Source organism: Neovison vison, chromosome 10 (genome assembly GCF_020171115.1).
Source record: "Neovison vison isolate M4711 chromosome 10, ASM_NN_V1, whole genome shotgun sequence".
Lineage (NCBI taxonomy): Eukaryota > Metazoa > Chordata > Mammalia > Carnivora > Mustelidae > Neogale > Neogale vison.
The window spans coordinates 54,035,733-54,059,225 of NC_058100.1; the positions used below are offsets into that span (position 1 = coordinate 54,035,733).

Below are 23,493 nucleotides of genomic sequence, written 5' to 3' on the forward strand. Positions count from 1 at the left end.
ACCTTCCTGTACATTTTGTATAATCTTCGACTCTAGGCCTGCTGCTGACAATGGAGTTGGAAGGGATTCTCCTGGGCGTTTCAGGGATCCTCACCTGGATGGCAAGCAGCAAATGCCTTGTGCTTTCCTTTATCAACTGTGCCTGCTCTTTAGCAGAGCTACCTGGGGGGCTCAGCGCAACGGACTCATTTGACAAGTGGAGGTGGGACAAGGAAGGCTTTAGACCGTCCAGCTCCAAAAGGCGGTAGGTAGCAATGTAGAGCCGGAGCTGGGAGGGGTCGGCTAGGACGAACTCAGACCTGGGAGGCCCAGGTGGCGCGAAGACACCCAGGGACCGGAAGACCCGAAGGAGCGGTGGACTGGCCGACGCGGTGGGCAGCGGGGGGACCCACCCCGCGAGGAGGCGGGGGCGGCGCGGGCGGGGTGGGGCCGGGGCGGGGCCGCCGGGAAGCCCTCCCTCCGAGTAGCGGAGGTGACTGGTCGGGTGGGGGGCGGGAGACGCTCTGTCCCACGCTCTCCCAGCGCTCGGTGGTTTAAAGATGGCGGCGGCAGCGGCGGCGGCGTTGGGGGCGCGGAGCCGCGGGAGGAGCGAGAAGGAGAATCTGTGAGTCGCCGAGAGGCAGCGCGGCGGCTGCTTTGAGGAGTCCGCGTGCGGAACCGCCGACGGCCCTACCGCTCGGGGCCGGGGCCTGGGCTGGGAAGGAGAGGCCGGAGCAGCGCCGGGAGCCTGAGGCCGAAGCCGAGTAGGAATGTGACCTGGGGTCGGCGGGGGCGCGGGAGTACGCGAGCGCAGGGATGGGGCAGCAGGTGGGCCGCGTTGGGGAGGCTCCGGGGCTTCAGCAGCCGCAACCTCGCGGGATCCGGGTCAGCAGTGCAGCCAGGCCCTCCGGCCGCAGGCGGGACCTGGCGGGGCGCACCACAGAGGCCGGCTTCAATATCTTCACCCAGCATGGTGAGTGTGTGTGGGAGCTGGTGTGAGGGCGTGGGGGAGGCCGGGGGTGGGGTTGGGGCGGGGTGGGAAGGAGACAGGCAGCTCTAAGGGGTCTAGGGGTGGCTGGGTGCCTGAGAGTGGGGGCGGAATCCGCTGCCATCTGGGCCAGTCGCGGGAGGCGAGTCACACCCCTCCCCCCTCCCGTCTCCAGCCTGGCTGGCAGCTCCTGGGGGCGGAGAAGGGAAGAGAAGTGGTCTGAGGGGCGGTGGATGGACTGTCTCTACCCTGGGGCACACTGTGTGGCTCGGGGAAGACGGTGGGTAGTATCCCCTGGGGAGGCAAGGATGCTGGGAGGTGTGAGCTCAGTCCAGTAGGTGTTAGTGTAAATCGGTCGTTAGCGAAGGGAACCGGTTGTGCCTCGAGGGATTTGGAAATAGGAACTGAATCTCTGGAGCTGGTGGCGTATAAAGTATACACACGTATAAGTCAGACTGTGAACAGTGTCAGAATAGTGAGCAGTGACTTGAAATACTCTGATAAGGCAAAGATAAGGGTAGTATCTCAGCGCTTTTGGGATTTCCACCCCCCAGCCCAGACTGGAAGTGAAAGGCGTTGCCAGACTGTCCTACGTTCTCTTTTGAGTAGGACGTGATTCTGAGAACCCGGCAGGGGTTAGAGGTTGGTGGGCATGGTTAGGACTTTGGATATGCACAAGAGTTTTTTTCCTACAGTGTGTGCATATGTACATAAATCTTCTGTATAGTTTGGGACCTATTACTTTGACCTCATTATCAAGGTGTTTTTAGAATGGTTGTCTCCCAACTCTTTTGATCATATCCTCTTATCGGTAAAAGAGCACACACTCCCAAGAATTTGTTATCGTTAATTATATATGTACTTGTTCTGTTGTACCAATATATTATGTAACTTATACATGCACTCAGAAACAGAATTTAGGAAGGGATGAGATGAAAACAATAAGTATAATGAGAGGTTTTTTTTTTTTAATTTTATTTATTCATTTATTTGACAAAGAGAAAGAGATCACAAGTAGGCAGAGTCAGGCAGAGGGAGAGAGGGAAGCAGGCTCCCTGCTGAGCAGAGAGACCGATGTGGGGCTCGATCCCAGGACCCTGAGATCATGACCTGAGCCGAAGGCAGAGGCTTAACCCACTGAGCCACCCAGGTGCCCCTGTAATGAGAATTCCAATATTTTTTTTTTCCTGCAGTCAAGTAGATCTTTTTGTGCTTCCTCTGAGCTGCACCCACACTACTTTTGGGACCAGTTTTCTAGAGGAAGGAAGAGTGGGGAGGGGGAAAAACAAATTGACCTTCATGGGGTTGGAATACCATACGACCTTAGGCTGAAGAGATGGATATGACTTATTATACAAAGGACTGGATAGTTGAGGTTGGATGAGGGGTAGCAAACACGTTTCACTAATAATAAAGAATAAAAGAGGGTGTCCAAATTGCACAATGTACAGAAGAGGAGGAAGAAAAAGAAGTGTGAAGTATTTGTTAGAAATGGGAGTTTGGGAGGAAGTAATGATAGATGGTAGTATGCAGAGAGCCATGATCCCAAGGAACTGTGGCTGCCAGCTGAGTTGTATCAAAGAGCTCTGGATTTGGACTTTGTGAATATGCTGAGTTGTTTCTATATGGAGAAGGTAACAAGTGATTTGGGGGCTATTTAGGTGTTACATGTCTACTGTTAAAGATGTGAGTGAGCTTCTCTTTCATATATATGCGCATTTTATGAAGGTGTTATATGTGAGTTAGTCTTTATTAAAGTGACTTCCTAGAACAATGGAGGAATGGATGGCACGCTTTCAAGGAATATCATCCAAGTAGCCTAGCTTTATGGTAAGTGTTAGAATGCATTAAACTTGGCCCAGCGGGCAACAGTGATTTTCTTCCTCCAGCGCCTTATTGAAGACAAACTTTTCTGAGGAGGAGGAATGTCATAAAGAACAGAATAGCAAGAGATTTTGAAGGATGGAAGGATTTGGATCTATGGAGCAAGAAAAAGAGGGCAGGCTGGGCAGGAGAGACAACTTGAGTATAAACAGTGGGAATAAACATGATTTCTTGGTGGGGTGGTGAGAAGACATCTGTTGGGAATGAAGCAAGTTCTGCAGGAGTCAATCCTAGAGCAAAAACTGCAGGAATCAAGTTCTGGTCCTGGCTCCACCTGGCTGTGTGACTTAGTTACTTGCCATCTTTAGGTTTCTTTATCTGCAAAATGTAGGATTGGATGATCCCTGAGGTACCTTCTGACTCTTAAGATTTTATGATTCTAATTGAAGTGATGGCAAGAAAGCTTTGGATATGTTTGATTGGGCCCGGGTGTTGGAAAATGTGGCAGAGGAGTTTATATCAGTTTACATGATTGGCTGATTCATAGGATATATCAACAAACCCAGGTGTGTAATGCTGAAAGACTGGCCTTAAGTGGAGGCAAAGGAAATAGGAGTAAGTTTGAGGGATATTTCATTCCATGAACAAAAGTTTTTTTGACTACCTGTTACCTAACTGGGCTCTGGGAATGTTGCTGTCCCTTATAGAACTTGAAGGACTTCATAATTCAGTATAGAGGATGAAAGAAGAGAGATCACTTTGGAGTATTTATTAAGGGCATGAACTCTGTGGCCATTCTGCCTGGATTTGAAACCTGCCTCACCTGTTTATTTGTGTGATTCTGGGCAAGTTACTTAACTTTTTATGCCTTGGACTCCATTGGTAAAACGGGGATAAGAGCACCATTAATAATAGTACCAAGACTAAATTAGTTAATATTCATAAGGCACTAATTGCCTGACCAATAGTAAGAGCTGATATCGTTAACTGCTGCGATTACTACCACTACTATTATAAAAATAGTATATTTTTAGGGGTGAGTCAGAGACTATGAAGTTTTGAAATTGGCTTAAGTTATAATTGTTCTATCAACAATTTTGACACGGAGAGAGATCACAAGCAGGCAGAGAGGCAGGCAGAGGGAAAGAGAGGAGGAAGCAGGCTCCCCACTAAGCAGAGAGCCCAATGCGGGGCTCGATCTCAGGATCTTGGGATCATGACCTGAGCTGAATGAAGGCAGAGGCTTTAACCCACTGAGCCACCCAGGCGCCCCTCTATCAACAATTTTGGAAGTCAGAAGCAGATCAAAAGGATGGGACAGGGTAAGTTTGTTGCTGAAGTTGAGTAAGAAAAGACTGTCATTAGTAGATAATATAGGAAATAAAGATTACTTTATTTACTTCTAGTACTACTTCTAGACAGATGAGTGTTTATAAACTTTTAAAAAAATATTCTGGTACTTTTTTTTTTTTTTTTAAGATTTTACTTTATTTGAGAGAGAAAGAGTGTGACAGAGAGAAAGAGCACCTGTGGGTGCACAAGCAGGGTGAGGAGCAGAGAGAGAAGCAGACTCCCCGCTGAGCATAGAGCCTGTTGAGGGGCTTGATCTTGGGGCTCCAGGATCATGATCTAAGCTGAAAGCAGATGTTGAACCGGCTGAGCTGCCCAGGTGCTCCAAAGTGTTCATAAACTTTTCTATAGGTCAGTGTCTCAGCCTTAGCACTGTAGATATTTTGGGATGGATAGTTCCTTGTTGGGGGGAGGGGTGTCCTATGGTTTGTAGGATGTTTAGCAGTATCCTGGCCTCTACTCACTAGATGCCAGTAGAACCTCTTCTGGCAACCCTTGCCTCCAGTTGTGACAACCAGAAATGTTTCCAAACATTGTTCCCCACCTCACTCCAGGGGACATTTTAGCAAATTTGCTCCTAGTTGAGAACTGCTGCTTAGGAAAATGTAGAAGGGTCCCTGGGTGGCTCTGCTGGTTAAGCGTCTGCCTTGGGCTCAGGTCATGGGCTCAGTGGTCCTGGGAGTCCCACTCCCTGCTCAGCCCTCTGCCCTGTTCCTGTGATCTCCCTCTGTCTCTTGCTCACTCTCTCTGAAATAAATAAAATTAAAACAACAACAACAACAAAAACCTGGTAGATTCTGAATTGAATGACTAAATGAGTCAGATTCTAAAGCTTCTGAACCTGTCATTTGACATTTACATAAAAAAATCTGAATCCTGGAAATAGTGTACAAATAGTGGTCTTGAGTTTCAGAATTGAGATATTAGCACATAATTTCATATAGGAAATTATTAGGTCTGGCAGACTTTTGAGCTTACATGTGGGTTTAGATACAGGTCAAATAATTGTTTGTAGTTAATCAGTAAAAATGTATAGATGTTATAGAAGTGGGTTTGAGTCCATGATTTTTCTTCTGTAGAAAGACATAGTATTTTTTATTGTTAATATATGGGAAAGTTATAATAATTTGCTTCTCCAGAAGGATTTTTTTTTTTAAAGATTTTATTTGTTTGACACAGAGAGAGAGAGATCACCAGTGGGCAGAGAGTCAGGCAGGGGCGGGGAGCGGGGGGAAGCAGTCTCCCTGCTGAACAGAGAGCCTGATGCGGGACTCGATCACAGGACCCTGAGATCATGACCTGAGCTGAAGGCAGTGGCTTAATCCACTGAGCCACCCAGGTGCCCCTCCAGAAGTGATTTTTATGAAAATAATTGAGAAGGAATAAAAATAATAGGGCTGGCTTTGGTATGAAAGGAGTGAGTGCTGTATGACTTCTCTGAACTCAGCTATTGAACCTTTTTGGTGAGTTCCTGTTCTGTCACTAGTAATCTGGGGTTAATACTTCTTTTTTTTATAACTGACAGACCTTGCAACAGTTGAGTGATTTCACTTCAGCTTCTCTCATTTGCTGAAAGTACTACTAAAAATGAACCTTAAATTATGAAGTTTTGAATAAACTCCTCTTAAATCAATTTCATCATTTTAAATGGACTTATTTACTTATTTGTTTATTTTGGATCTATACTTCATGTTTTAATCTTTGCAGAATGAAAGATGTGGGCACCCCAGGTTGAAAATGGTACTGTAGAAAAGAATAGGAAGGCTGTTGCAAGAGAATTTTAATTGTAGTTTTGGTGGCCTCGTACAGTATAGGTCACTAATTTTTTTTTTTTTTAAAGATTTTATTTATTTATTTGACAGACAGAGATCACAAGTAGGCAGAGAGGCAGGCAGAGAGAGAGAGAGAAGCAGGCTCCCTGCTGAGCAGAGAGCCCGACGCGGGACTCGATCCCAGGATCCTGAGATCAGGACCTGAGCCAAAGGCAGTGGCTTAACCCACTGAGCCACCCAGGCGCCCCTTTTTTTTTTTTAACTTTAAGTAATTTCTACACCCAGTGTGGGGCTTGAAATCAGGGCTCTAAGATCAAGAGTTGCATATTCTTCTGACTGAGCCGGCCAGGCACCCCAGTGTGATCACTGATTCTTCTTTTCTTCTCTCCCCCCAACCAAAAGATTTTATTTATTTATTTATTTGAGAGAATGAATGAGAGAGAACAAGTTGGGGTGAGAGTTAGAGGGAAAACTCTGCTTCTTCCTGCTGAGCAGGGAGCCTGAAATGGATCTCCATCCCAGGACCCTGGGACCATGACCTGAGCCAAAGGCAGATGCTTAACCAACTGAGCCATCCAGGTGCTCCATGGTCACTGATTCTTATGAGAAACTAAACTTTTAAAAAGAAATAAGCCTGGGGCGCCTGGGTGGCTCAGTGGGTTAAGCCGCTGCCTTCGGCTCAGGTCATGATCTCAGGGTCCTGGGATCGAGTCCCGCATCGGGCTCTCTCCTCAGCAGGGAGCCTGCTTCCCTCTCTCTCTCTCTCTCTCTGCCTGCCTCTCCATCTACTTGTGATTTCTCTCTGTCAAATAAATAAATAAAATCTTTAAAAAAAAAGAAATAAGCCGTTACATTTTTATTAACATTAAAGTGTGCAGAAGGTACAAATATATAACTGTGTCTGTACTTAGAGCAAAGTGACAAAATAATACAGATTTCTGTTCTCACAGCCCAGTTGACAGTAAGGTCCTAGGTAAATTATGAAGTCTGAAGATCCTTCTTAAAGGTCTTTAGCATGCTTAAAAAGAAGGCAGAGCCAAACGAAACCATCCTGCAACCCCCTTTCACTGTTCTCTTTTCTCCTGTCCATTCTTTACCAAAATCAGGAATAATGATGATAATTATATTTGTGTACATATCTTTAGAGTTTATGAAGACATTTTGTGTCCTTTATTTCATTCGATCTTTTTTTTTTTTTTTAAAGATTTTTTTATTTATATGCCAGAGATAGAGAGAGAGAGTATACGCAAGCAGGCAGAGAGGCAGGCAGAGGCAGTGAGAGAAGCAGGCTCGGGACTCGATCCCAGGACCTTGGGATCATGACCTGAGCTGAAGGCAGCGACTTAACCCACTGAGCCACCCAGGCGTCCCAATTTCATTCGCTCTTTAAAACTATTCTGTTTACTTTGAAATAGGTAGGGGCAGGTATTGATCTTCCCGTTTTATAGATGGTGAGGAGTTAAAGGAATTAAATGACTTCCTAAGGTCACATAAGGTCCATAAATTATGGACCTGAAACTCATGGCTTTGCCTCCAAATTTTGCTCTAGTGAAGAGATTTAGAGAACATGGGTTTTAGAAGTAGAATTGCATTCACATCTCGTCTTCTGACATTGCTAAAGAGTTATAGCTTCCAGCTTCATAAAATTATGTACTAAGTACTCGATAAGTAGGAGTGTTGTTATTTATTTTGAGATGGTTGTAGAGATTGTGTCAGTTGTATGTGAACATGTTTTGTAAATAAAACACTGCTGTTGTCATTTTGAGGGCATGCTAAAGCATAGCATTGTCTTACCACTTACATTTTAAGTCTCTATTTTCTCCGAGTTTTTTTTTCCTCTGAGGTGACTCTTGACTTTGAGAAAGCATCAAAAAGGTAGGGAAGGGGCGCCTGGGTGGCTCAGTGGGTTAAAGCCTCTGCCTTCGGCCTAGGTCATGATCCCAGGGTCCTGGGATTGAGCCCCATGTCGGGCTCTCTGCTCCGCAGGGAGCCTGCTTCCTCCCCACTCTCTCTCTGCCTGCCTCTCTTCCTACTTGTGATTTCTCTCTCTTTGTCAAATAAATAAAATCTTTAAAAAGAAAAAAAAAAGGTAGGGAAATTTTGGGGACCTGAATTCACATTAGGCCTTACTTTCTCTGAAAGTAAATGTTACCCCCTTTTTTTCCTTTCTTCCAATTTGAATTATAGTTAGTACACAATGTTACATTAGTTTCAGGAGTACAACATAGAGATTCAACAATGATATACATTATGCTATGCTCACCACATGTGTAACTACCATCTGTCACCGTACAGCACTATGACAGGACCAGTGAATATATTTCCCATGCTGTGCTTTTTATTCCTGTAACGTCCATAACTGGAAGCCTGTATCTCCCACACCCTTTCACCTATTTTCTCATCCTTCCCCCTCACTACTTCTGCTCTGGCAACCATCAGTTTTTTGTTTATAGGTCTGATTCTTCTTCTTGTTCATTCGTTTGTTTTTTAGATTCTATATGTAAGTGAAATCATATCGTATTTGTTTTTCACCAACATAATATCCTCCAGGTCCATCCATGTTGTCGCAAATGGCAAGATCTCATCTTGAGTAATACTATAATTGGGTGTGTGTGTGTGTGTGTGTGTACACCACATATTTATCCATTCATCTGTGGTTGGACACTTGGGCTGCTTCCATATCTTGGCTACTGTACATGATGCTGCAGTAAACATAGGGGTGCACATATATTTATTTTTTTATTTTTTACGATTTGGTTTATTTACTTGAGAGAGAGAGAGACTATGAGCAGGGGGAGCAACAGAGGGAGAGGGAGGAGACTTCACACCGAGCAGGGAGCTTGATGCAGGGCTGGATCCCAGGACCCTGAGATCATGATCTGGGCCGAAGGCAGAGGCTTAACCCACCCAGGCGCCCCTGAATTAGTGTTTTATTTTATTTTTTTAAAAGATTTTATTTATTTATTTGACAGACAGAAATCACAAGTAGGCAGAGAGGCAGGCAGAGAGAGCGGAGGAAGGCTCCCTGCCGGTCAGAGAGCCCGATGTAGGGCTCGATTCCAGAACCTGAGCCGAAGACAGAGGCCCTAACCCACTGAGCCACCCAGGCGCCCCTGAATTAGTGTTTTAAGTGTTATTCTCTTAGAATGATTTGTCTTAGGGGCTGGGTGTCAGTCAGAGGATGCATAGCCCAGGGTTCTTTTTCACTGACTTTTTTTTTTTTTTTTTTTTTAAAGATTTTATTTATTTGACAGAGAGAGAAATCACAAGTATGCAGAGAGGGAGGCAGAGAGAGAGAGAGGGGAGGAAGCAGGCTCCCTGCTGAGCAGAGAGCCTGATGCGGGGCTCGATTCCAGGACCTGGGATCATGACCTGAGCCGAAGGCAGAGGCTTTAACCCACTGAGCCACCCAGGCGCCCTCACTGACTCTTTTTATAGGAATGTTTCCCCCCACCCCCTCGGAGAAGGTGAACCAGAAACACAGGCCAATGCAAATGTAATGTTTAGGTAGAGACCTCATTCTGAGCTGGCACATTTGTTTTCTGGTTAATGTTTAATGACTTCATAATATAACTTCCTTCATCTGATATCCTTTGAGACCTTTTTGTGCTTCCCTGCATTATTTTTACCTCTCATTGTAAAATTTCTTTTTAAAAGCATGTTTTAGTAGGACTTTTATATTGATTTTGTGAGTCAGATGTGCTTTTTATCATATACTACACATAGGAGATTTCAGAATATTTGAGAACGTTAACCTTGTCAGTGTTAACAGATTTCTTTTGGAATAGATGAATTTGGAGTTCACTGTAGAGTCTTCACCAGATTTTATAGAATAGTTCTCAAACTTTGTGGGGAGTTTGTTAAATACAGATTGCTGGGTCCCATCCCCAGTGGTTCTGAGTCAGGTCTGAGGTAGAATTTAAGAATTTGCATTTCTGGCAAATTTCCAGGTATTGCTGATGCTTCTTGTTGGGGGCAACAGTTTGAGAACTAAGAGAACACTTTGAGTGATGTGAAATTAAGAATAGTAATGAATCAGGATTCTTCAGAGATTGTCATTTGTGTCAGAAAATCTAACGTATTGATTCTGTTCTACTTAAAACTGGTTCAAAAGTCCATTTGTTCCAAGTCGGGTGTGTCTGTATGCAAGCGTCCACCATTTTAAACCATCTTTTGGTGGCACAAAGAGAGATGTCTTTTTGCTTTGGCCTCAGCTTTTTTTGATCTCTGAAAGTTCATATGTTTGGAGGTCTGTTGAGAGACTTAACTTTGAAAGAATCTAGAGTATTAGAAAGAAGGTAGGACATAGGGTTCTGTTGACAGATTTAGGGTGGGCCTCGGTTTTTACAAGAAGTGGTGGAGGGGAGCCTGGGTGGCTCAGTGGGTTAAAGCCGCTGCCTTCGGCTCAGGTCATGATCCCAGGGTCCTGGGATCGAGCCCCACATCGGGCTCTCTGCTCAGCAGGGAGCCTGCTTCCTCCTCTCTCTCTGCCTGCCTCTCTGCCTACTTGTGATCTCTGCCTGTCAAATAAATAAATAAAATCTTAAAAAAGAAAAAAAAGAAAGAAGTGGTGAAGAAAGAATTGCCACCTATTGACTGCTATGTGTCAGGCATGTTTTTTCATTTAAACGCGTAAACCCCTGCTTGCCTGCTGAAAGAGATTAGAGCCCAAAGATACTGGGATACCTGTTTGTAACTATATTTTTGGTATATGTTGAGCCTTTTGGAGGATGTGTCCACGTACATCTGTATCTGTGAGTTTTCGTTTTTTAAAATCTCTCTTGAGACCAGTGATGAGGTTTTTAGAATGGTAGGCCAGAGTTGGGTCTGTATATTCTGTGGCTATGAATTGAGACTCCAATATTATGGTATAACAAAGGGAGCAGTAAGTACTCATGATGCTGTTTGGGATCTCACTGTAATGTGGAACTATGGTCCTAACTTCTAGGCTTAGTATTACTGGTATTTCTTACTTAAAACCATGTATGTATGTTTGTTTGTGTAGTATGTACATTTATATATTTATATATAAAAATATATGTATTTAGAGATTTTATGTATTTGATCGAGAATGAGAGCACAAGCAGGTGAAATAGCAGGCAGAGGGGGAGGGAGAAGCACACTCCCTGCTGAACAGAGAGCCTGACATGGGGCTTGATCCCAGGACCGTGGGATCATGACCTGAGTTGAAGGCAGATGCATAACCGGCTGAACCACACAGGCACCCCTTAAAATTTTATGTTTTATATAATTTAACATGGGACTTCTATTATATATTAATATATGTCATATTTTATATAATTTTATACTTTCTCCGTCTTACAGATTACAACTCTCTTTGCTTTTTAGAAATTAAGATTTTTTTTTTAAAGATTTTATTTATTTATTTGACAGAGAGAAATCACAAGTAGATGGAGAGGCAGGCAGAGAGAGAGAGAGAGGGAAGCAGGCTCCCTGCCGAGCAGAGAGCCCGATGCGGGACTCGATCCCAGGACCCTGAGATCATGACCCGAGCCGAAGGCAGCGGCTTAACCCACTGAGCCACCCAGGCGCCCCTAGAAATTAAGATTTTTAAGATTTTACTTATTTATTAGAGAGAACAAATTGGGGGCAGAGGGAGAGGGAGAAGCAGACTCCCCACTGAGTAGGGAACCGGATGTGGTGATCCATTCCAGGATCCCAAGATCATCACCTGAGCCCATGGCAGATGCTTTACCATCTTAGCCACCCAGGTGCCCCTGGTAATTGCTTATTTTAATGCCTCAGAGAGAATTTTTCAGGTGTAATTTATTTATTTATTTATTCTTTAAAGATTTTATTTATTAATTTGACAGACAGAGATCACAAGTAGGCAGAGAGAGAGGAGGAAGCAGGCTCCCTGCTGAGCAGAGAGCCTGATGTGGGCTTGATCCCAGGACCCTGGGATCATGATCAGGTGTAATTTAGAACAGCTGTCCAAGAGACTGATGCTGCTTAAATAGATGTTGGTGAACATCCTTACTGGTTTGTGTGTCTGCATGTGTGGAAGTGTGATACTGTATACAATAACCCTTGGTTGCTAATCCTGCCTTTTTGAGTTGAGTGCATAATTTCAGTGTGTAAATTTATGATTATTACACTAGTTAGAAAAATTTCTCAGTATTGTTTTGCTTAAACTTTCACTCAAATACATAGGTTGCTACACATTAAGTACAATACTGTGCCACATTTCATTATGGTTGCTAAAAACTTAGGAATCTGTTAAGCCTCCCCTGTGCCTCTTTGCTTCATGCTGTAAATGTGCTGAGTCTGTGGTGGTGGAATTGCTAGCTTCTCCATGGTGAACTCTGCCAGTATGGGGTTTTGATCTAGCAGAACACAAAGCTCCACAGGCCCAGCCAGGCAATTTATATTCTCTGGTTTGCTTTCCAAAGACAGGGGAGTTTCAGAAACCTTTCACTTGATGTGGTCAGGGTCAAAGAAAATGATCTGTGGCTTCATCTAATATGTAGTATGTATGCATACTGTCTGTTAGCCTGTTCCTCTCTCTATACTAATTCCAGCAAATTAAAATAACAATACTGAGTTAGGACTAAAGATTGCCACTTAGCATTTTGTGGTTCTAGATAATTACTAAGAAAACATTTTCCTAAAACTAGCATACTAACAGGCACAGTTGGTATCACCCATCTGTTTGTTTGTTTCTTTCTTTTTTAAGATTTTATTCATTTGTCAGAGAGAGAGAGCACAAGTAGGCGGAGTGGCATTCAGGGAGAAGTAGGCTCCCTGCTGAGCAAATAGCCCCATGATGATGCGGGACTTGATCCCAGGACCCCAGGATCAAGACCTGAGTGGAGAGCAGATCTTAACTGACTGAGCCACCTAGGAGTCCCTTTTTCTTACTTTCTTTGTTTCTTTCAAGATTTTATTCATTTGAGAGAGAGGAAGGAGCAGAGGGAAAGGGACAAGGAGACTCCATGCTGAACACAGAGCCGGACACAGGGCTTGATCTCATAACCCTGAGATCCTGACCTGAGCTAAAACCAAGAGTTGAATGGTTAACCCACAGAGCCACCCAAGCACACCCACTTAAAACACGAAAGAAAGGTTGATACATGAAGGGTTTTGTTAAGTAGCTTTCTTTTTGTTTTGAGATTGTAGTTTTAATTGTATATAAACCTATGAAGAGGTATCTCAATATAAAAAGACCAAATTAATACAGAAGCATATAACCAAGACTAAAAGTCCTCTTTGATAATCCCACCATTCTCCTGTTCTGTTGTTAGAGGTAAGTACTGTTCGTGGTTTGATTTGTATTTTCCCAGAACTTGTATATATTTACATGTATAAAAGTGTACATACTTAGAGTTCTCTTGCCATTTCATAAATAGCATTGTACTGTATGAATTTTTTTCTCCCGGATTTTTTTGTATTTAATGTATCTGGAAGACCTTTCTATGCCAGTATGTGTCAATCTGCCATTCTTTTCAACAGCTTTATCATGTTGCATGATTTAGATACATATAATAACCATTTTGTATAGATATTAGCCATTTTTTTAAGTTGATGAATATTTGTTTACAAGATTATCGAAGATCTCCTGTTTTTCTCTTCTGGTATTTTTCCCCTTTACATTACCAACTTGAACTTATGTGAAATATTTATCCATCCATCTATCCATCCATTCATTCATTCATTGATGGTTGGTTGGTTGGTTGGAACCAACTTAATATTTTTCCATTGTACTAATACTAACAAAATAGCTTATCAGTTCCCACTGCTTTGAAGAGCCATATTTCTCATATGTCAAAATCTCAAATGTACACACCTTTGAAAAATTATCTACATGATTCCATTCCTCTTTCTCTTCCTACACATTGTTTTACATATTATTTTAGTTATAATAATTTGATTATAAGCTTAAAGCATATGTGTTTATTTGGGTAGCTCCCCATCATTGTGTTCTTTTTCAAAATATATTTGGATATTATTATTATGACCTTCAAAGATCACTAGGATTTAGATTGTTAAGATTTAGAAATTTAGATTTTGATGGGATTTGGATAATCTGTTAAATTACTGGTTAATTTGCAGGCAAGTTGACACTGTTGCATCATTGTGTACTTAATTCGAAGAGTGGGGTATCCTTTTGCCTATAAGTAAAAAATGTCTTTAAGTAAAAAAGAGTTTTCAGTTACTGTTTTGGATATTTCTTGTTAGGCTTATTTGTGGGCATTTTATAATTGTTGTAATTTTAAGTGTCATTTTTTGGGTACAGACTTAGAAGTGGAATTGCTGGCTCACATGGTAGTTCTATTTTTTAATTTTTTTGAGGAACCTTCATACTATTTTCCATAGTGGCTCTACCAGTTCACATGCCCACCAACAATGCGCAAGGGTGATAACACTGGTCATCTCATCTTTTTTGGTTATAGCTATTCTAACAGGTGTGAGATGATATCTTACTGTGGTTTTTGACTGACATTTTTCTGATTAGTGATTTTTCAGCACAAGGATATGAAACATATCCTTTTTGGCTCTTTGTGTGTCTTTGGAAAGATGTTCATTTCCTCTGCCTGTTTAAAAAAAAATTTTTTTTTAAGATTTTTTATTTATTGGGGCACCTGGGTGGCTCAGTGGGTTAAAGCCTCTGCCTTCAGCTCGGGTCGTGATCCCAGTGTCCTGGGATATTGTCCTGATCTCCCTCTCTGTCAAATAAATAAATAAAATCTTTAAAAAAATAAAAAAGATTTTTTATTTATTTATTTGACGGACAGTATTTGACACAAGTGGGCAGAGAGACAGGCAGAGAGAGAGGAAGCAGGCTTCCTGCTGAGCAGAGAGCCCGATACAGGGCTCGATCCCCTGGGATTGTGACCTGAGCTAAAGGTAGAGGCTTTAACCCACTGAGCCACCCAGGTGCCCCTCCTCTGCCCATTTTTTAATAGAATTTTTGTGCTATTGAGTTATATAAAATTTTTCCTTTTAAAGCTCAAGAGCTTAATAGGTAGATCTTTGATAAATCTATCTTAAAGGATTATTTCTGAATCTTTATGTAATGTACCACCTATATAATTTCTTTGATCAAGAGGATGGTTTATAGTAAACTTTCATTTCTTAGCCTCATTTCTAAACTCCTTGGACAGTCACTGTGATTGGTGGTCAGTTCACCCATAATAGGATTCCTCAGTGTCCATAATATTGACACTTGGGGCTGGATTTTGTTGTTGTGGTAGTGGGGACTATCACGTGCATTGTAGGATGTTTAGCAGCAACTCTGGTTCCTAATAACTAAATGCCAATAGCACTCACCTAATTGTGATGACCAACAAATGTCTGTAGATATTGCCAGTGTCCTTCTGGGGGTAAAATTACCTCTGGTGGAAAACTTCTGACCTAGAATGTGTTTGGCTGCTGTGGGCATACCATGTATGAGAAGGACTTTTCAGGAGAGTCATTGTGAGCTAGGTACTCCAAACTTTCGATAAATATTTTTGGGTTTTTTGGTAGCAACTATAAATTTAGCACTTTTTAAGTATTTTTAGGTATCCCTTTTAAGTGGCTCAGTCAATTAAGTGTCCAGCTCTTGATGTCAGCTCCGGTCTTGCTTTCAGGGTTGTGAGTTCAAGGCATGTGTTGGGCTCCAAACTGGGCATAGAGCTTACTTAAAAAAAAAAATTCCCCCCCCAGGGGCACCTCGTTGGCTCAGTCAGTAGAGCATGTGACTCGATCTCAGGGTCATGAGTTTGAGCCCCACCTTGGGTATAGAGATTTTTTTTTTTTTTTAAAGATTTTATTTATTTATTTGACAGAGAGAAATCACAAGTAGGCAGAGAGGCAGGCAGAGAGAGAGAGAGGGAAGCAGGCTCCCTGCTGAGCAGAGAGCCCCATGCGGGACTCGATCCCAGGACTCTGAGATCATGACCTGAGCCGAAGGCAACGGCTTAACCCACTGAGCCACCCAGGCACCCTAGAGATTTTTTTTTTATATTAACATATAATATATTATTTACCCCAGGGTACAGGTCTGTGAATCATCAGGCTTTCACATTTCACAGCACTCACCATGGCACGTACCCTCCCCAGTGTCCATAACCCAGCCACCCTATCCCTACCCCGCCTCCCCAACAACCCTGAGTTCGTTTTGTGAGATTAAGAATCTATTACGGGGGCATCTGGGTGGCTCAGTGGGTTAAAGCCTCTGTCTTCAGCTCAGGTCATGATCCCAGGGTCCTGGGATCGAGCCCCACATTGGGCTCTCTGCTCAGCGGGGAGCCTGCTTCCTCCTCTCTCTCTCTGCCTGCCTCTCTGCCTACTTGTGATTTCTGTAAGTCAAACAGACAAATAAATAAATAAAATCTAAAAAAATATATATATATTAAATTTACGAGATTACTGATCTACCAAGAATGACTGTTTGCTCTCTGATCTTGATGTGAACAGATTTTTTACACTTGGAATTCTTGAAGCATTTGGGTTCCCTAGTTGAGTGGTTTCAGTTGTAAACATCAGTCAGAGTTGCAGCCATTTTTAAGCATGCTGTTAACAGCAAGGATTCTGGTGTTAGACTATGTGGGTTTAAAGCCTGGATTACATTTGTGACTTTGGTATCTTGACAAAGGTATGACAAATTTAGAACCCTGGGAGACCTTGGAAATAGTATTTCTGGACAAGTTACTTATTTTCTGTTTTTTCATCTGTAAGATAGTCATGCTAATAGTACCTACTTTACAGAGTTGTTGTGAAAATGATTATGTATAAAATTCCCAGAGAGTGCATGGTGAATGATAAAAGTGCTCAAAAAATGATAAAAAAGCAACAAAGCGATAGAAAAAAAAAAGTGGTAGAAAAGCAACTTAACAAAAATGGCTGGTATTTTTATTGGTTAATATACTTAAGTTTTATAAGTTCTAAATGATTTAAATAACAATTATGACCATGTTGAGGCCTTAATACAAGGTAGTATATTGTACTTAGACTTGTTCTGTGCCTCTGTTTAGTTACCAGATTTCAGTGCTTCTGGATATATAGGTAAGTGTAGTTTGTAGTTTTATTCTGTTTTGATAGAATTATCAACATTCTGATTAGTTATCTCTAGCACTTAGGTAAATCATAATCTTTCTTCTCTACAAGGGGCACTTGGAAGTCATCCTAAAGTACTTTCTTATTCATATAGGTAGAAGAGCTAGCTAGGGGGCGCCTGGGTGGCTCAGTGGGTTAAGCCGCTGCCTTCAGCTCAGGTCATGATCTCAGAGTCCTGGGATCGAGTCCCGCATCGGGCTCTCTGCTCAGCAGGGAGCCTGCTTCCTCCTCTCTCTCTGCCTGCCTCTCTGCCTACTTGTGATCTCTCTCTCTCTGTCAAATAAATAAATAAATAAATAACCAAAAAAAAAAAAAAAAAAGAGCTAGCTAGGGGCTCTAAGGTAAAAAGGAATGGCGAACCAGTGGTGCTAATTCCAGAAGGTGGTAGAAGGGAGAATTGTATGTGGGTGCCCTGGGGATCATGACACTCTGTAGATAGGAACCCTTCTGCAGCTGGTCCTTATGGAAACTGGAGCCGGTAAGCAACTAGAAATTGAGACTGCATGCTCCATCCTTCTCTTTCAGAGGCTATAAGCTTTTGGCATCTTTTTTGCTGTATACATCTGTTCAGTTTTCCTTTTCTTCCAGCTGGCTTTCTCCGTTTTAGCTTGTATATGAAGTGTAATGGCTGTGAGCTTCTCTTTATCATGAAAACTCTCAATATATTCTTTTGGCATTAATCCTTGCTGCTAGATGGCTCAGTCTTACTCTTCTTTTAAAATTTAAATAATTTGTCTATTTATTGAATGGTCAGTATCTTTACATGGTTTAAAATTCATATGGTACAGAAATGTTCCTGCCACTTCCTTTTCCCCTGGCCACTCAAATTTTGGCAATCCATTCACCAGCGTCTTGTGTATATTTCCAGAGATATAGTATATATGTATGTGTATGCCTGTATATCTCCCCAATCCTTTTTTTTTTTTTTTAAGACCAGTGGAAACATGTATGTATGCATTGTTTTGCATCTTGGCTTTTTCAACTTAATTTATCTTTTTTTTTTTTTTTTAAAGATTTTTTATTTATTTATTTGACAGAGAGAGATCACAAGTAGGCAGAGAGGCAGGCAGAGAGAGAGAGAGGAAAGCAGGCTCTCCGCTCAGCAGAGAGCCCGACGCGGGACTCGATCCCAGGATCCTGGGATCATGACCTGAGCCGAAGGCAGCGGCATAACCCACTGAGCCACCTAGGCGCCCCATCAACTTAATTTATCTTGGGGATTCTTTCATGTTAGTAAATAAAGAACTTGTTTCTTTTGTTTTTAATGCATGCATAGCATTTCATTATAGGGATAAATTATATAATTAGGTTGTTTTCAAACAGTGCTGCAGTGAAAAGCCTTATTTTTTTTTTTTTCAAACATGTTAGTGTAGCTCTAGGATAAATGCCTTGAATTGAACTTGATGACAAGAAAGGATATGGATATTTCATAATAACCACTTATTGAATAAACTATTTTTTTTTAAGATTTTATTTATTTATTTGGCAGAGTGTGAGAGAGAGAGCACAAGCAAGGGGAGCGACAGGCAGAGAGAGAAGCAGACTCCCTGCAAAGCAGGGAACCTGATGTGGGACTCAATCCTAGGTAGGACCTTTGGATCATGACCTGAGCTGAATACAGATTAACTGAGCCACACAGGCACCCCAAATAAACTATCTTTTATTCACCTTTTTGTATACACTAAAATCCTGTGCACATTTAATTCTGTTTTTGGATTTTCTGTTCTGATGATTTGCCTGTCTAATTATGTGCCAGTACATGCTGTTTTAATTTTGGTATCTTTTTTTTTTTTAGATTTTATTTGAGAGAGAGTGCATGCGTAAGCAGGTAGGGGCAAAAGGGGAAGGAAAAGGAGAAAGAATCTGAAGCAGACATGGAGCCCCATGTGGGACTCAATCTCATGACCCTGAGATCATGATCTGAGCCGAAACCAAGGGTTGGATTTTCCAATTGACTGAGCCACTCCGGTGCCTCCTAACTGTGGTACTTTCTATAATGTGTGGGATAGCATGGTGGTTAAGAATATGGACTTTTTGGTGAAAAAATAATGAATACTGTTTTTCTGAAAATAAATAAATAAATAATAATTAAAAAAAAAAAAAAAGAATATGGACTTTTGGGGCACCTGGGTGGCTCAGTGGGTTAAGCCACTGCCTTCTGCTCAGTTCATGATCTCAGGGTCCTGGGATCGAGTCCCACATCAGGCTCTCTGCTCGGTGGGGAGCCTGCTTTCTCTCTCTCTCTCTCTCTCTCTCTGTCTGCCTCTCCATCTGCTTGTGATCTCTCTCTGTCAAATAAATAAACAAACTCTTAAAAAAAAAAAAAAGAATATGGACTTGTGCTAAACTGCTTTGCTTGAAAATCTTGTCTTTATCACTTCCTTAGCTGTGTGTCCTTTGCCAAGTTACTTAACATCCCTGTAGTTTTGTGTCCTTATTTGTAAATTGGAGATGATGATAATACCTATTTGATTAGGTTGTTATAAGGTATAAATGAGTTCATGTATATAAAGTTCTTAGAACAGTGTTTGGCATATAGTTAGTATTACCATTTTACCAGTTTATTATTGCTGCTAACTAGTAGGGCTGGTTCTTCATTGCTCTTCATGTTCAGAATATTCCTGGGTCTCCTTTCTTGCCTATTTTTTTACATTAACTTAACAATCAGTTGGTCTGTCTGCTTAGGGTAGACTAGGTTATGGGTTGGTAACAATAGCCCCCCCGCCCCCAATCTTAGTGGAATAACCCATCAAAAGTTTGTCACTCACAGTACATGTTCAGTGTGGATCATCGCATGTATGTTGGTGGAAGGGCTTGGCGGGAGGTAAGAGAGGGGCTGTGCCCATCTTTTGTAACCAGACACCCAGGCTGGAAAGTTGGCAGATGCCATTGCATGGGGAAGAGGAATGAGAAATCAAATACTAGTGGAAACTTTAAAAGTTGGAAGAGACATATATCACCTTTTTTTTTTTTTTAATGTAGGCTCCTCACCCAGTGTGGAACCCAGGGCTGGGTTTGAACTCATGACCCTGAGATCAAGAGCAGATACTTAGGACTGAGCCACCAGGTGCCCCCATCACTACTTCTTCTATTTCATTGGCCAGAGCAAATTGTGTGGCCTTAAATCATGTCACAGGGTTGGGGAGGATGCAGTTTTGCCTGTGCCTGGGAAGACAGCTAGAATATTTAGTGGAGAGCAGTGATGATTACCCTGGTTTGCTTTACTGTTTGCTAAATATTGAGTAACTGTTTGTGTTATATGCAACACACTAACCCCCAAACTTAAAACACCCTAATTTCTATCTAGTAACTATGCTGAGTTCAAACTCTAGAATCTCTGAGTGATGTTAGATTCAGAGGTTTGTCTGGGTCCAAACAGCTGTGAATGAAACAGGTCAGATAGCTGGTTTGTTAACCACTACAACAGCATTTTTTTCAATTTTTTTTTTTAAAGATTTTATTTATTTTTTGACAGAGATCACAAGTAGATGGAGAGGCAGGCAGAGAGAGAGAGAGAGAGAGAGAGAGATTGAGAGGCTCCCCGCTGAGCAGAGAGCCCCATGCGGGACTCGATCCCAGGACCCTGAGATCATGACCTGAGCCGAAGGCAGCGGCTTAACCCACTGAGCCACCCAGGCGCCCGTACAACAGCATTTTATTAGTATTTTCATAGGCTCCTTGGTGGGAGATACAAAGGGAACTTCCATTTTTAACTCTGCATATATCTATATTATTTGAATTTCTTTTTCATGGTGAATATATGTTGTGTGAAGAGAAATGTTAACACAACCTATCACAAAGGATCGTCTGATGTCCTGTTCACACTAAATTAAGTAATGGATAATAAGTGGCACAACCTGAACTGGAATGTAATATAAGGTTCTGATCCACTGTGCCTTTTTTTTTTTTTTTTTGAGATTTTATTTATTTATTTGAGAGAGCATGAGAAGGGAGAAGGTCAGAGGGAGAAGCAGACTCCCTGCAGAGCGGGGAGCCCGATGTGTGACTCGATCCCGGGACTCCGGGATCACGACCTGAGCTGAAGGCAGTGACTTAACCAACTGAGCTACCCAGGCGCCCCCACTGTACTTTCTAGTATACCAAGATGTCTCTTTTATTATTTTTTAAAGATTTTATTTATTTATTTGACAGACAGAGATCACAAGTAGGCAGACAGGCAGGCAGAGAGAGGAAGGGAAGCAGGCTCCCCACTGAGCAGAGAGCCCGATGCAGGGCTTGATCCCAGGACCCTGGGATCATGACCTGAGCTGAAGGCAGAGGCTTTAACCCACTGACCCACCCAGGTGTCCCAAGATGCCTCTTTTAATGCATGGGCTTTTGTGTATAGCTTTCTAAAGACAGTGTAGATGCTTTTGTTACTTGCAGTGAACATAGAAAACTGTTTACTTTGAGGAAGATGATTTTTTGAAAATAATAGAAGTGAAGTGAAGAATGATTTAAAGAAAGTTACCTTGAGGACCTCAGTGAGAGAGGGTCTGTACTAACAGGGAGGGTGATGGTGCATATTAACTGTTTTCTGGCTTGAAGATCTTTCCTGGAGCATTTAGTTTTATATTTGACTGAGTTTTAAGGGACAGTTTACAAAGCCAGCAGAATGACCAAGTGTAGTATGTTTGTGTTTTATATCGTTATTTATCCAAGTATAACATGTTTATTAAATACAAATCCCTTGTTGGGCACCTTGCTGCCTTAGTTGGTTAAGCATTCAAGTCGTGGTTTCTGCTCAGGTCATGGTCTTGTGGGATTGAGTCCCAGGTTGGGGACTGCGCTCACGTTGGGGTCTGCTTGAGATTCTTTTTTTTTTTTTTTTTAAATAAAGATTTTATTTATTTATTTGACAAACAGAGATCACAAGTAGGCAGAGAGGCAGGCAGAGAGAGAGGAAAGGAAGCAGGCTCCCTGCTGAGCAGAGAGCCCGATGCGGGGCTCGATCCCAGGACCATGACCTGAGCCGAAGGCAGAGGCCTTAACCCACTGAGCCACCCAGGTGCCCCTGCTTGAGATATTTTACCTTTCCCTTTCCTTCTTCCCCCCCACCTGCACACATGCTCTCTTTCTCTCTCTCTCTCTCAAATAAACTCTTTTAAAAAGATTATAAATTCCTTGCTTCATCTTTTAAATTAGAAGAAAGGGGGAAGAGCTAATTTACTACTCTTTATTTCTTTAAACAGAAAGGAAAATAACTTTATCTTTTTTCTTTTTTTATTATTTGACAGATACAGATCACAGGTAGGCAGAAAGGCAGGCAGAGAGAGAGGAAGGGAAGCAGGCTCCCTGCTGAGCAGAGAACCCGATGCGGGGCTCCATCCCAGGACCCTGGGATCACGACCTGAGCCGAAGACAGAGGCTTTAACCCACTAAGCCACCCAGGTGCCCCGGGAAATAACTTTTTCTTATTACAAAAGCATATATTTCATTATGGGAAAAAAAGTACATTAAAAAAAAAAAAAGAAAAGCAAATGAAACCTCAAAATCTACCTTCCTATTTAGAGACGACAGTCATTAAAGTTTTGGTATGTATCCTTTGAAATCCTCTTCATGCATACAATTTGTATTGTTAACCAAAGTGTATACAAAACATGTAATTTTTTATTACTTTTCTCTTTTTTTTTTAAATTTTTATTGTGTGTTATGTTCGTCACCATACAGTACATCATCAGTTTTTGATGTAGTGTTCCATGATACATTGTTTTTGTATAACACCCAGTGCTCCATGCAATCGGTGCCCTCCTTAATACCCATCACCAGGCTCACCCATCCCCCACCCCTCTCTCTGCTAAACCCTTCAATTTGTTTCCCGGAGTCCGTAGTCTCTCATGGTACTTTTTTCACTTTACACTTGATCCTTGGGGATTAAGAGTACCAATTCCCCAGCAGTTAAAAATCCACATATAACTCTTCACTTCCCAAAAACTTAACTACTAATAGCTTACTGTTGACTAGAAGCCTTACTAATGACATAACTGTCAATTAATACATATTTTGTGTGTTACACATACTGTGCACTGTACACTTAAAATAGAGAAAATGTTAAGAAAACCATATTTATAATAGCCAAGGTATGGAAGCAACCTAAATGTCCATATAAGATGAATGGGTAAGGAAGACGTGGTATGTGTACGCAATGGAATATTATACAGCTATTAAAAAGGATGATATCTTGCCATTTGTGATAATGTGGATGGACCTAGAGGGTCTTAAGCTAAGTGAAATAAGTCACTTAGCTTAAGAAAGATAAATATGATTTCACTTAATGTGGACTCTAAAAACCAAAAGCAATGAATAAAAAAAAGCAGAATCAGACCTGTAAATACAGAGAATAAACATATGGTTGCCAGAGTGTAGGGGAAATGGAGGATGGGCAAAATGGGTGAATGTATAGGCTCCCATTATGGAATAAGTCACTGGAGTAAAAGGCATAGTGTAGAGAATATAGTCAGTGATACTGTCACAGTGTTACATGGTGACAAGTGGTAGCTAATTGTGGTGAGCACAGCA

At 41.9% G+C, this 23,493-nt stretch overlaps 1 protein-coding gene across 4 annotated transcripts in view; it reads left to right on the forward strand.

Annotated features, from left to right (window-relative positions):
- Positions 1 to 549: 549 nt before the first annotated feature.
- The window catches only part of ABL2 (ABL proto-oncogene 2, non-receptor tyrosine kinase), a 109,508-nt gene continuing 86,564 nt past the window's right edge, over positions 550 to 23,493 (forward strand). For all 4 annotated transcript variants that reach the window (XM_044267319.1, XM_044267322.1, XM_044267321.1 and 1 more), the window contains exon 1: positions 550 to 952. In XM_044267319.1, the coding sequence (XP_044123254.1) occupies positions 796 to 952 (157 nt within the window). In that variant the 5' untranslated portion in view covers positions 550 to 795. The remainder of the gene's footprint in view (positions 953 to 23,493) is intronic.